Source organism: Canis lupus, chromosome 20, assembly GCF_011100685.1.
Source record: "Canis lupus familiaris isolate Mischka breed German Shepherd chromosome 20, alternate assembly UU_Cfam_GSD_1.0, whole genome shotgun sequence".
Lineage (NCBI taxonomy): Eukaryota > Metazoa > Chordata > Mammalia > Carnivora > Canidae > Canis > Canis lupus.
Genome location: NC_049241.1, coordinates 7,599,082 through 7,611,554, shown reverse-complemented (window position 1 = coordinate 7,611,554; position 12,473 = coordinate 7,599,082). Strand labels below are relative to the sequence as shown.

Here is a 12,473-nt window from a genome sequence, read left to right as displayed (position 1 = left end):
CCCAACCCCTCAAGGTGTAAAGTGATGATGGTGGGTGGTAAGTAACTGGCCGGTGGTAGTGCCTCTCCCTCCTGTATCCAGCCTGCTGTCCCACCACCCTCCTCCCCAATAAGGTGACATTCAAAGGATAGAGATCTCCTGGTGGGATATACTGGAGCTGGGAACAGATCCCCACTCTCTGCCCTGATCTCCTCCTTCATCCAGGGCTTTTCCTGATGGCAGGTGTGCCTTTCCTGCTTGCTGTCCCTCCATGGCAAACAGTGGCTCTTTGCCAACCTTGACACAGAACATTCCAGAGGGGCCAGGGGTGGCAAAGATGGTCAGACTTCATCAGAGCTTTTGGTGGCTGGTGATGCAGAGGTGTGGTACTGTGGGAGCCCTAGGGGCAGGGCTGGAAAGGTTTGGGCAGCACTATAAGACCATGCTGAATCCTGGTGAGGAGGAGAAAGGCTCCGGAATTGGAGGGTCCTGGGACTCCAGCCTTGGGTGGCAGGGTCCTCTCTACTACGTGGGATCCTTGTAACCCAGGTGAGGATGGGCTATGTTAAGAACCAGTGGGTTCCCAAAAGCTGTGGTAGCCTCTCTGTTGCTCAGCCTGCCCTTTCTGCACTTTGCCTCCTGACCTCCAGTACCTCTGTTCACATCCCTCCATGAGGCACAAAGTTTTGGGGCCCTTCCCTGAGTTTTGATGCTCTAATAGTCCCTTCTTCTAGACACACACTCCTCTTTTCACTGCCTTCTACATCCCTAGATCTCACCCTCTTGCTAGGGGGACCAGAACAGGAGATTGGGATGTAAGTCCAAGGCTCTGCGACTCATCAGTCTGTGATCCAAGGAAAGGACAGTAATTACACGGAGCCTCCATTTCCTCAGGATGGCGAGAATAAAACAAGAGTGACAGTGCGCTGTTCCAGTGTGTTCTACATAATGCTAGGAAGTATTGCTCTGGAAAGGCAGAAATGTGGCAGAGGGTACTTCCTTCCTAACTTCTTAATAACCGAGTTATCATTTACATGCCATAGACTGCTCTCCTTTTGGTGTACAAGTCAGTGATTTTGAGTAATTGCCGATTGTGAGATCATCACAATACAGATTTAGGACATTTCCATCACCCTCTTCAGGGCTCTGGTACCCATTTACAGTTCATCTCCCTTCCCGCCTCCAGGCAACCACTCCTCCCCTTTCCCTCCCTCTTGATTTGCCTAGTTAGGACTTTGCATATAAATGGAGTCATTCAGTGTGGGTCCTTTGTCACTGGCTTCCTTCACTCAGCATAGTGTTTTCAAGGTTCATCCCTGTTATGACAGGTATCGCTACTCCAACCCTCTTTGTGGCTAAATCATTTCATGGATACACCACATTTTGTTTGTCTGTCAGTTGATGGATATTTGGGTGGCTTTCAGTTTTTGGTTGTTATGAATAACCTAGGGGTAGGATCTCTGAATTTTAGGTCTAGCTTTTTAAGAAACTGCCAAACCATTTTCCCATGTGGCTAAACCATTTTGCATTAGTACCAGAAATAGGTGATGTTCCATTTCTCCACATGCTTGAGGACACTTCTTAGTGTTATTTTGATTACTGCCATCCTAGCGGATGTGAAATAGTATCTCATTGTGGTTTTAATTTGCACTTTAATAGGAAACACCTCTGAATAAATTTGGGAAACATTGTACTAATCATAAAGGTATCTTTATTGCAGGACTTCTCAGAGCCTTTAATATTTTCATGATCATTGAGACTCTCAAAGAAGGGCTACAGTGTACATCATTTTCTCCAATGAGGGCCTGCTATGACCTGGGAACTCTGAGTGTCTTGAGGGATTAGTGTTCTTTGGAAAGCATTAGCCCAGGACAGGGGTCTAGAGACTACTTCTCCATCCAACTTTATTGCAAATAAAGTTTTATTGGAAGACAATCACACTCATTCATTTATAAATTGTGTATGGCTGCTTTCACATTTCAAGGACAGAGCTGCATAGTTGGGACAGTAACCATAGGGCTTGCAGAGCCTACAATATTTACTCTCTGGCCCTCTACAGAAAAAGTTTGTTGACCCCTATGTAGGACTTCCTGGTGCATACTAGATGCTCTCTTAACCTTTAGGTAAAAGGAGGGACTGACTCTAAGGACCGAGAAAGCACTTTGTGAGGCTTTGTCTTATTTGAGCTGGTGCTTAAAGGACAGGTGGAGTTTTTATAGCTTGGGTGAATTAAGAAAGACATTCCTGGCAGAGGGAACAACAGGAATGAATCCTTTAGTGAAGTCAGAGTGTGTTTGGGGGCTGGTGGGGACATCTGTGTGACCTAAGGGGATGTCTCAGGCCAACCTGGGTCCCTAGTTGTATTCCCTGAATGGCACAGTCCTGGCCCATCTTCTCCACAACCAGACAGTGAGTCCAAGCTCTAGAGTTGAACATCTTTCGCTTTAGGTTCTGCCTCCACCTCCCTGGGCATGTTAATTTGCCTAAGCCACAGTTTTCCTATGTGTAAATAACTGTCGTATTCCCCTTGGGAATAAGCATGAAGGAAATCGAAGCTATTATTAATGGTCCTTGTTATTATTATCTTTATATCCCTGGGTGGTAAGTTTTACTCATTGTTGTAGCTTTAGCCCTTAGGAGTTAGCACCTGATAACAACCTGCTGAGAGATTGAATGATGCAGAAACCTCCATTTCTTGACAAGGAGATTCCTCACCCTGAGCCTCCAGTGGGTTTTGGGACTTCTGCCAAGGGCCCAGAGAAGCAAGCCCCCATATGTGGGGAGAGCTGGGGGCCTGCACTTCTTCCTTCCCAGAGAAGTGACAGCGGAACTCTGAAGGCAGAGAGATTCTGGAGGGGGCAGGCAGGGAAGGCACATTTGTTTTGGTGATGGGCCCTTTTTTGTTTGCTTGTTGCTTGGGGAGACCAGAAAGGAAGACCAGCGAGGCTATTTATAGCCTGGCCCCTCAGTGCCAGTTTTTAGGGCGGTCTCTGCGTCCCTGGCACCGCTTCCTCCGTGGCAGGTTAAAGAAAGGTGATGTGTTTGCCCGCTCCAGCTCCGTGCTGGACATTAAGATGAGGCCTCCCGGCTGGCCAGCCACGCTGGGAGCTGTTCCCACAGGGCCTCTCCCAGGCTCTCTGCGGGTGGGGGAGAGGGGCCTGGCTGTCTGCTCCCTCTTTGCTTTCCTGGTTCGGACCACTCCTGGCTCTGGAAGCTAGGGAAGCCCCAGGTGTGAGGCTGTTTCCTTCTCTCTGGACTCAGCCTCTCTGTGTATGAGACACTGAGAGGGGAATGAGCCTGATGCCTGAGGACTGGATTTGGGATTCCAGCCATTTCCCTAGGACTGTGAAGGATGGAGGAAGGGCCTTGAGTGAGGTGCATCCTCTGCCTGGGTCAATTTCTGGCAAGGCAGCAGTAGGGGGAGGGGTGTGGGTACCAGAAGAACCTGATTTCAAGTCCTAATCTGGGCAAGATGCTTTACCTCACTTGGCCTCAGTTTCCCTGCCCACAAAATGGGTCTAATAATGCCCTCACAATGAGGACTGAATGTAGCAAGCTGTAAGGGTGTTAGTGGCACCTACCATGGTCCCCTCCATTGTCAGCTCCACCTAGTTCTTTCCTGACAGTCTCTTAATTAGGATGGTTACTTTCAAACTGGCCTCTTGATTTTCCCCAACTCTTTCTCTCTGTTCCTGTAGGAAATGACAACATCTCCACCTGCAGATTCTTTCTTCTCTCCTCCCTTACACGCCATGCTGTCCTGTGTTTGACACCCCCCTCACCTATTAACTATCCCATTTGTACCAACCTGAAAACAAAACAGGCAGAAGTAAAACCGCTTTTGTGCTCTGTGTGGCCCTTTTAGCTACCACAGCCTCTGATCCATGAGACCTAACCTTTCCCCAAGAGCCACCTCAACGGGGTCCCACTGCATGTCTGCTCCCTACCCACGGCTGCCTGAAGTCTGCCCCACAGGGATCGGCTCTCCTTGCCTCACCACACCTTCTGGTCCCAAATCCCGCAACACCATCCCTCATGCCAGGCTGCCCTGCAGCACTTGGCAGATAGGCGGCTTCCCCTTCTGAAATGCCCTCTGCCTCCAGGGATGCCACCTTCTCCTATTGCTCCCCTGCCTTTCTGCTCACACTTGTGTCCCTCCTACAAGGGCTCCTCCCTTCCTCTCTCTGCCCTGTAAATGTTGGGGTTCTGGAAGCTCCTCTCCCTCTTCCAGGTCCTCTCCCTCCTCCTTCTCCTCCAGCTCTCCCCAGGCAGCCTCATGCTCTCCCAGCATACCTTGACAGTCTAGGTCTGAATCTCCTCCCTGCATCTCTTTTCTGAGCTTTACAGCAAGAGACCCAATTGCCTCTGGACATTGCAGCTTTCTGAGTGTCCTACAAGCACCTCAAAATCATCTTGTCTAAAAGGTTGATTCTTTACCACTTTCTCCTCCAACCTGCTTGACAATCACTCCTGCTCAGCTGAAGAACCCCCATCCATCCAGGTGTGAAGCTGGGTATCAGCTGAGACCCAGATTCCCTGCTACCCACCACCTCCAGGCAATCACCTTGTGCCTGTGCTATTTTCAAGCCCACTTGTTCCCCTCCAGGGCCATTCCCTTAACCTTGATCCAGACCCTCTCCCTTTAGTGTCCAAACTAAGGCAACCCTGCCCCATTCCACCCTTATTGTCCATTCTTCCTCCTGCAGCCAAAGAGAGTTTTCCAAAACATGTACATGATGAGGTTTCACTCCTATTTGAGATTCCACTAGGCTTCTGTTGCCCTCAGCTCCTCAGCAAGGCTCATAGTCTAGCCCTTGCTCACACCCAGCCCTGTTCTCACCCCTGCCTCTCACCCCAGCTTCTGCTACCCTGCCCTGATGTGCTGTGCTCTTCCCTGGCCTCACTGAGACTTTGTTCCAGCCTCTTGTACCTGGTGGCCTTTCTGCCCCAAATGCTCCCACCTCTTCTTTGCTAATTCTCCTCCTACCCTCCAGGACCCCCTGGCTCAGTCCCATTTTCACATCCACATCATGATACTGGCCATATCCCCAGTGAGTGTCCCTGCTTTTCTCTGTCCTTATCCTCTCCATGCCTGGTTCTGTTTTCTTGTTTGCTTTCCCCATTAGAACATGAGCTCTTGGGGGCACCTGGGTAGCTCGGTGGTTGAGTGACTGCCTTCGGCTCAGGTCGTAATCCCGGGTCCTGGGATCGAGTCCTGCATTGGGCTCCCATCAGGGAACCTGCTTCTCCCTCTGCCTATGTCTCTGCCTCTCTCTCTGTGCCTCTCGTGAACAAATAAATAAAATCTTTTTTAAAAAAAGAACATGAGCTCTTTACAGATCCCCAAGTGTAACAGTGGCACACTAAAGATGCCTTGATAAGTGCTACTTGAATAAATTAATACATGTATGAAGGACATATGTTGTGTACTATTTACGTTATACACAAAGACATGTAACATAGCTTTGGGGCATGCATTTTCCAACAGCTTTAAGACAGGAAGGCAGCAATTTTAGTGTTACGGGGGAATCTAGGAGCTAGCATTGGGGCTGAATGTGTGGGCTTTGGAGTCAGGAGCCCTGAGTTCAAATCCCAGCTCTGCTCCTTGCTCCTGGTATGACTTTGGGAAATTATTTAATTTCTCAGCACCTAAGTTTCTCCATCTTTGAAATGATGGTGATTGTACTTAACTTTAAGGATTGTGGGGAGGGTTAGATAATGCTTGAAAACCTATCAAAGGGAGATATTGTCATTCCCATTTTATAGATGAAGAAGCTGAGAGTCAGATGTGATGTCCTTTACCCAAGGTTACACAGCTGGTAAGGAGCAGAGCTCGATTTAAACCCAGCCCATCTCTGTATGTGCCAAGGACTGGGGAAGCAGAGACATCATACCTCCAAGCTCTAAAATTTTAGTCTCTGAATAATAATATTCAGAAATATTCTGCATTTATGGCCTGAAAGAGATGCCTCATGAAGGATCAGCTTCCCTTCCTGGCTCATAGTAGGTGTTCAGTGTAACTCAAATAAATGCCTCCAAAGAGTTCCATCTAGTCTTCAACAATTCCCGTTCCCTGGACAGTGTCAGGAGGTCTGTTCCTTGGTCCTTTTTTTTTGCCAGGGTTTGGCAGCAAACTCTTCCTTATTCAGACCTTTCTCCTGTCCCAGCACTTCTTGGGGGAGGGTCATTAAGAAAGCTTTTTCCCAGGAAGAGCTGTGCCTTCTCCAAGTCTCCGGAGTTGAGTGCCTCAGCCCCTGGACTCTCAAAGGCTGCCCTTGTGGGTTTCAAAACAACCCACAGCCCCACAGGCTGAGAACCTGGCCCCCGAACCCCCTATCTTTAGAAACCTAAGGTCAAGTCAGCTCTGGTAAAACCTAAAGAAAATAATTTGAGGATGTTTTCAAATAGTGTCTGGTGGAACAAAAGGGCAATTCATCCTGCATAGCTTTTAGTAATCTGCTTCCCATTCTGGGAATTAGATTGTTCAATTAAGCGAGAGGGCGCCGAGGCAGGCTGCATGACTCAAAAGTTTGCAGCATCCAAAATGTGGAAGGAGAGGGGACCTGAGCCAGCTCCCTCCTGGCTGCTTTGCCCCCTTTGCTATCCTTCTACCCCCACCCCCCATGCTGTTTCCAGGTTTCAAACTCCGGTTCAGAAAACAACTACATCAACAAGAAGGCATGTGTGTATGTGCACCCCTGCTAGCTAGGGACCTCATGTAAGTGTTTCTTTAATGAAAAATTCAGAGCCTGGAGTGGACTGGGAAAAGCACACCATCTGCCCTGGCCCACTTTCTTTCCTGTGTGGACTTAGCCTTTCTCATTCACCAGCTGATGGGCATTCAGGATGCTATTGGGGGCAGTTTGCAAGGTGGTAGATATATGTCAGCTAGGAGACTCTTTATCTGGAAACCAGGTACTTGATGAGCACCCTGAGGTGCAGAATTTCAGGAGTCAGTGGGTGCATCACAGTATTTTGGGGGAGAGAAAGTCCAGCCCTTCAGTAGCTTCTCAAAGGATACCAGACGCTGTCCCCAGGTCCTCTTCAAAAATACTATTCAGGGATCCCTGGGTGGCGCAGCGGTTTGGCGCCTGCCTTTGGCCCAGGGCGTGATCCCGGAGACCCGGGATCAAATCCCACATCGGGCTCCCGGTGCATGGAGCCTGCTTCTCCCTCTGCCTGTGTCTCTGCCTCCCTCTCTCTCTCTCTGTAACTATCATAAATAAATAAAAAATAAAAAAAGCAGGCATCCTTAAAAAAAAAAAATACTATTCAAACGGAGTTTGTAGGTCACTCTTTCATTGCCAGGAAACTCTACTTCTGTGGTGCTCAAGCCACATGCATAAAGCAGTCCTTGGGGAAATGTGGCATAATTAAGCTTCCAGGGAGTCATATGGAAAAAATACAGATTCAGTGGGTCTGGGACAGGGTGCAGGAATTTTTGTATTTTTATTGAGCACTCCCCAAAGACTATGCTCTGAGGCATGCTGCTCTGTTATGATAATAGTCTTAAAGGTTTTATTTAATGGCCTGTAGTTTTTAAAGGAATTAAAGCCAGAGGCTACTAAGATTTAAGAAACAAAACACAAAAAATGTTGCTGGGGCACCTGGGTGGCCTAGTTGGTTAAGCATCTGACTTTTGGTTTCTGCACAGGTCATGATCTCAGGGTCTTGAGATTGATCTGAGCACAGAGCCTATTTGAGATTTTCCCTCCCTCTCCCTCTGCCCTTCCTGTTCCTGTTCTCTCCACTCTCTCTAAAATAAAGAAATAAATCTTAAAAAACAAAAAAAAACTGTTCTAACTATGTGATTGTCTACTTCCTTAAATAACTTGGACTTTTTTTGGTCTGACTTATACTAGTAGAGGGCAAAAGTCATACATGCTTACCTTTTTGTCCGCAGTATTAATATAGTGCCTGGTACATAGTAGATGCTCAGTAAATGTGTATGTAAGTGGATTTTCCCACTTCTGGCTCTAGGTCTGAAAGCTGGCTTCCTTTCAAGTAAATCCACAGCCCAATTTTGTTTGGGGGCCTGCCTGATTTCTCCAGCAGGGACTGGGGCCGGAGGGAGCCTGTAGACCAGTGCTAATTGGTGTCATTGGGTAATTAATGCAGAATCAGGCCCTGAGCAGATTCCCAGGGAGACAGACACTGAGGAAGGCTTTCATGCTTGGTGGGATGGGAGCTGCTTGCTCAAAGGACGTTCCCAGAGAGCTGAGACAACTGGCGTGGTCCAGCGGGGGTGGTTTGGCAGCCAGAATGGGGTTCGTGGAGCGAGTTTGGAGGGGGTTTGTGTTGGTGCCATGGTTCTGCACAATATGGAGCGTGGCGAGTTTGACTTTAAAGAAACACAAACCCCAGGCATGGGCTCTGGGAGCCAGGCCTGTGTCAACCCTGAAGAATTGATGGGTTCTAAAGGAAGACTGTGGCTGGCGGCATTGGCTCAGCATAGCCAGGGGTCCTCCCCGTCTTGTGGCCTGGGTCCTCTGGGATACCCCTACTCTCAGCATGCTATTCAAGGCTCCTGGGGATACTCCTCTGTTTTCCTTTTCTGCTTTTCCCTTTTGATCTCTGTGCTCCAGTATTCCCCAGGTAACCCATGCTCTGTTTTCTGGCTATCCCCTCTGTCTAAAACAGCCTTAACTCCCTCTCTCTCCTGACTAAATTCCATCATCCTTCAAAGTTTAACTCAAATATCACTTCTTCCAGAACGATTTCCCTGAATCTTCTACATCAGGATTGGTTGGGTTTTGCCATAATAAAACACTTCCAAAGATCTCAGTAGTTTAAAGCAATAGAGTTGCTTTCTTACTCACGCAACATCTTTGACAAAGGGCAGCAGGAGGGTTCATGTAGTCACTTGGGAACTCAGGCTTCTAGAGGCTTCATCTTGACATATTCCCTGTCATGACAACAACAGTAGGGAAAAGGAAACATGGCGAACCACACCACCTGGCTCTGGTGCCATTGGCCAAAGCAAGTTTGATGGCCACTATTTAGTTTGGCAGGCCAGGGATATATAATTTCACCTGCTGAAGGAGGGACCCCGCATCCGGGATGTGTATGGACAGTCCTTCAGTCTCCCAGCAACCTCAAGATAGGCTAGATGCTTCTTGGTCTTTTCAAAGCCCCCACACTTCCTTTGCTGTAGTCTTTGCCACGCTCACCATAAACCATCTGCTAACTGTCCTGTCTTTTCCCCTTTGAGCGAATCCACAAAGACAGAGGGCTAGGTCTTACTCCTCTCTGGCGCCCTCATACCCAGCCCTGGGTTTGGCTCAGAAGAAGTGCTTGGCAAAGGGTGGAGGGCAGGTAAATGAATCAGTGGCCCATCCTGCCCTTCTATAGCACTAGCTTTGCCCAGGGTGGGGTCAGGGTGGGTCTCAAGCCCCTGTGACTCTCCCCCCTCCCCTCTGCAGGCGCCGGGTCTTGGCCATCTCAGATGGGATCGAGCACATTGGGAACCTCCGCTGGGAGCTGGCTTTGTGTCTCCTGGCAGCCTGGACCATCTGCTACTTCTGCATCTGGAAGGGGACCAAATCCACAGGAAAGGTAAGAGATGTATCATCAAGCAACTAGCCATGGGTAGGGGAGGATGTGAGGTGTCCTTGTATGAGATCACAGGTGACCCAGAGAATGCCAAGGAGTTCACATTGCAAAAGTCAGCTCTTCTGTTGGGAGTTAGGAGGAGCACTGGACTGGGAGTCCACTCTGGAGCCCACAGCTAGAATCCCAGTGTACTAATTCCTTGCCACACACCTCAGACCTATTCAGTTCTGCCTCCTGAGCCTCAGTTTGCTCATCTGTGCAATAACAAAGCCTGTCCTGTCTTATTGAGAGCTGTGCAAGGAAAGGAGAGGTAAAGTGCTTTGAAAACTGGAAGTACTAAACTATCACCATGTAGTTTTTGTGATGAAGACACATGCTCCAGGTATGTGTGAGGGCAGGAAATGCTGGCTGCCTACCCTGATAGGCCCCAAGACCTCACCCACCTGGAGTCTGTGGAGGGGAGGGCAGATGCTTCCATCTTGTCGCCTAGCTGTGCCATCTGTACCCCATAGCTCTGGGGCCTGTATCCCCTCAGGGAAGAGAAATGGGAGGAGGCAGCCAGCTCTCACCAGGCCTGGCTAAGAAGTTACTACAGGCACCTGGCCAGAACCTAAAGCATGACCTCACCTATGGGCCAGGGAGGCTTGAAATGTTGGGGAGCATGGGGACATCTTTAGCACAGCCATCTATACCACAAGGATCAATACAGAGGTTATACATGTAGCTCATGGACAAAGGTAGCCCACTCACATGTTTTATTTAAGAAAAGGAAGTAAAGAATTAGATGCCAACATTTGAAAATCTGGAGATTAGATTTCATGTTGAAAAAGGAAATGTGATTCTGGTATCCTTTGGAAAGTTGAAAGGTGGGATGCCTGGGTGGGTCAGTGGTTGAGCATCTGCCTTTGACTCAGGTTGTGATCCCAGGGACCTGGGATCAAGTCCCACTTCAGGTTCCCCACAGAGAACCTGCTTCTCCCTTTGCCTATGTCTCTGTGTGTCATGAATAAATAAATAAAATCTTTAAAAAGAAAAAAAAAGTTGGAAGATTTGGCGATACTGGGCCTGCATACCTGCACAGCAGCATTTGGCTGAGCTGAGCAGCAACCACCTCCTTCTAGAGATACTCTGGTTGGCCACAGTCCCCACCATTCCCTATTGCCTTGACTATCTGGCTGAATATCAGTGCTAATAGTTTCCTCATTTGTGCTGTTCCATTTTTTTCTTGTGGGAAAGAGAACATGAAGCTTTTCTTATTTCTGGCTCACCAAGACCATGTCACTCCTTACCTGCCTGTTTCCAGTAGATATCACCTTCATTCTAAGCTGTTGGCTGGGTCGGGGCTAACAATCAACCTCTAAGGAAGTGGGGACTTAATAACTCTTAATAGCCATCCAAAAGATGGTTCCCTCAGCTCCCACAGGGGTAAGTGTTTGACAGGTGGATGGACCTGCTAGAGGGAACTTAGGAGAGCAGAAAACAGATACCAACAAGCCCCCATGCTATGGGGTACTAGAAAGGAATCATAATGTGCCTGGGGGATGAGAAAGATCCTGTCCTATTGGCCAAGATGATTTTGCTGATCCTTGCTTTCTCTAGTTTGTCTCATGAAAGCAATAGGATTTTTCCTGTTTTTCCAAATCTAAATCAGTGCATTATTGACATATTTCTTTAGAGTATATACACTTTACTCCTGTTCCCCTCTTTGGTGCCTCTTCTGGCTAAAGAGGAGAATGACTTAGAGGGGTGAAGAACCAGAGTCTGTGATCTGGATTCACTTCTCAGGTCTGTCACTCATTAGCCATCACCTTAGCATGTCACTTAACTTCTGTGAGCCTCAGTTTCCTCTTCTGCAAAATAGGGATTGATATCAGGCTTGTCTTATGGGATGGTTGCCAGAATGAGATGCAAGGATGCATGTTCAATGCTTAGTAGAGTTTAATTAATAGCAAGTGCTGAATAATGGTGATCTTAAAAAGTCTTGTTGTAAAGATAAAATTTATTCATTTGAGAAGTAGTTTCTGGTATACCTAGCATTATTCAGTGGCTATCCACAGATAGATAAAACACAGCCTCTACCCTACCTAGTCAACATATGTGAGAGTACTTTATGAACTGTAAACAGGAGGGATACTATTACTGCTTCTACCACAAGTAGCACTTTCTTGGGAGTCAGTGCCAAGGCCAGTGGGTTTGGCTGGGTGACAGTTGTGTGTGGTCAGGGCAAGGTGTCAGTGCATGCGTGTGCTTGGGTTGTCCCATGTGCACATGTGGCCTTGAGTTCCTGGGCCCAGGACATAGGTCATAACAAAATTTCAGTCCTCTCAGCCCTCAGAGGGAAACTGAGTCCCATGATAGGGCCACTTGCCATCGGCTGGGCCATCGAGACTGTGTGTCGAGAATTCTCATGCAGGGACTGGGCTTCAAGAGAGGACCGGCAGGCTGCATTCTTGGAATTTTAAAAGAGGCATATGGGAAGGCATGGGAGAGAACATTCATCCAAAGCCTTCTGCTCACTGCACACTCTGCGAGGCATTTTTCATTCACATTAGCACACAAAATCTACAACCTGGAGAAATATTACCTCTATTTTATAGATGGAGACCCAGAGGCTAAGAGGCTGAGAAGCCTGGGCTGAGTTACATGAAGACTTTGTGCCTCAACACTGACCCAGAGCTGCTCCCATCTTACCTGTACTTGGACTTGATCACATTTTAGAATGTTGTGATATTTTGAGTGATGTCCTTTCACACATTCTGCTTGAGCCTACTTATTCTTGTCTCTAGTAGACATGGTAATGATGGCAGTAGTAGCAGTGCTCGTAATAGTAATGGGTAATCATCATTGAGTGCTTCTCATGCCCACTCCATCCAAATCGTGAAAAAACCCCAGGCGACAGGGACAATTGTTATCTCTGTTTCCTATAAGGAAACTGAAGCTTG

General features: G+C 48.0%; 1 protein-coding gene across 2 annotated transcripts in view; it reads left to right on the top strand.

Moving 5' to 3' along the window:
* Positions 1 to 12,473, top strand: part of SLC6A11 (solute carrier family 6 member 11) — a 125,233-nt gene that overhangs the window by 19,181 nt on the left and 93,579 nt on the right. For both annotated transcript variants that reach the window (XR_005374600.1, XM_038565638.1), the window contains exon 5: positions 9,402 to 9,534. Coding sequence is in view for 1 of the 2 variants with exons in the window: in XM_038565638.1 (XP_038421566.1) it covers positions 9,402 to 9,534 (133 nt within the window). In the remaining variant the exon portion in view is untranslated. The remainder of the gene's footprint in view (positions 1 to 9,401; positions 9,535 to 12,473) is intronic.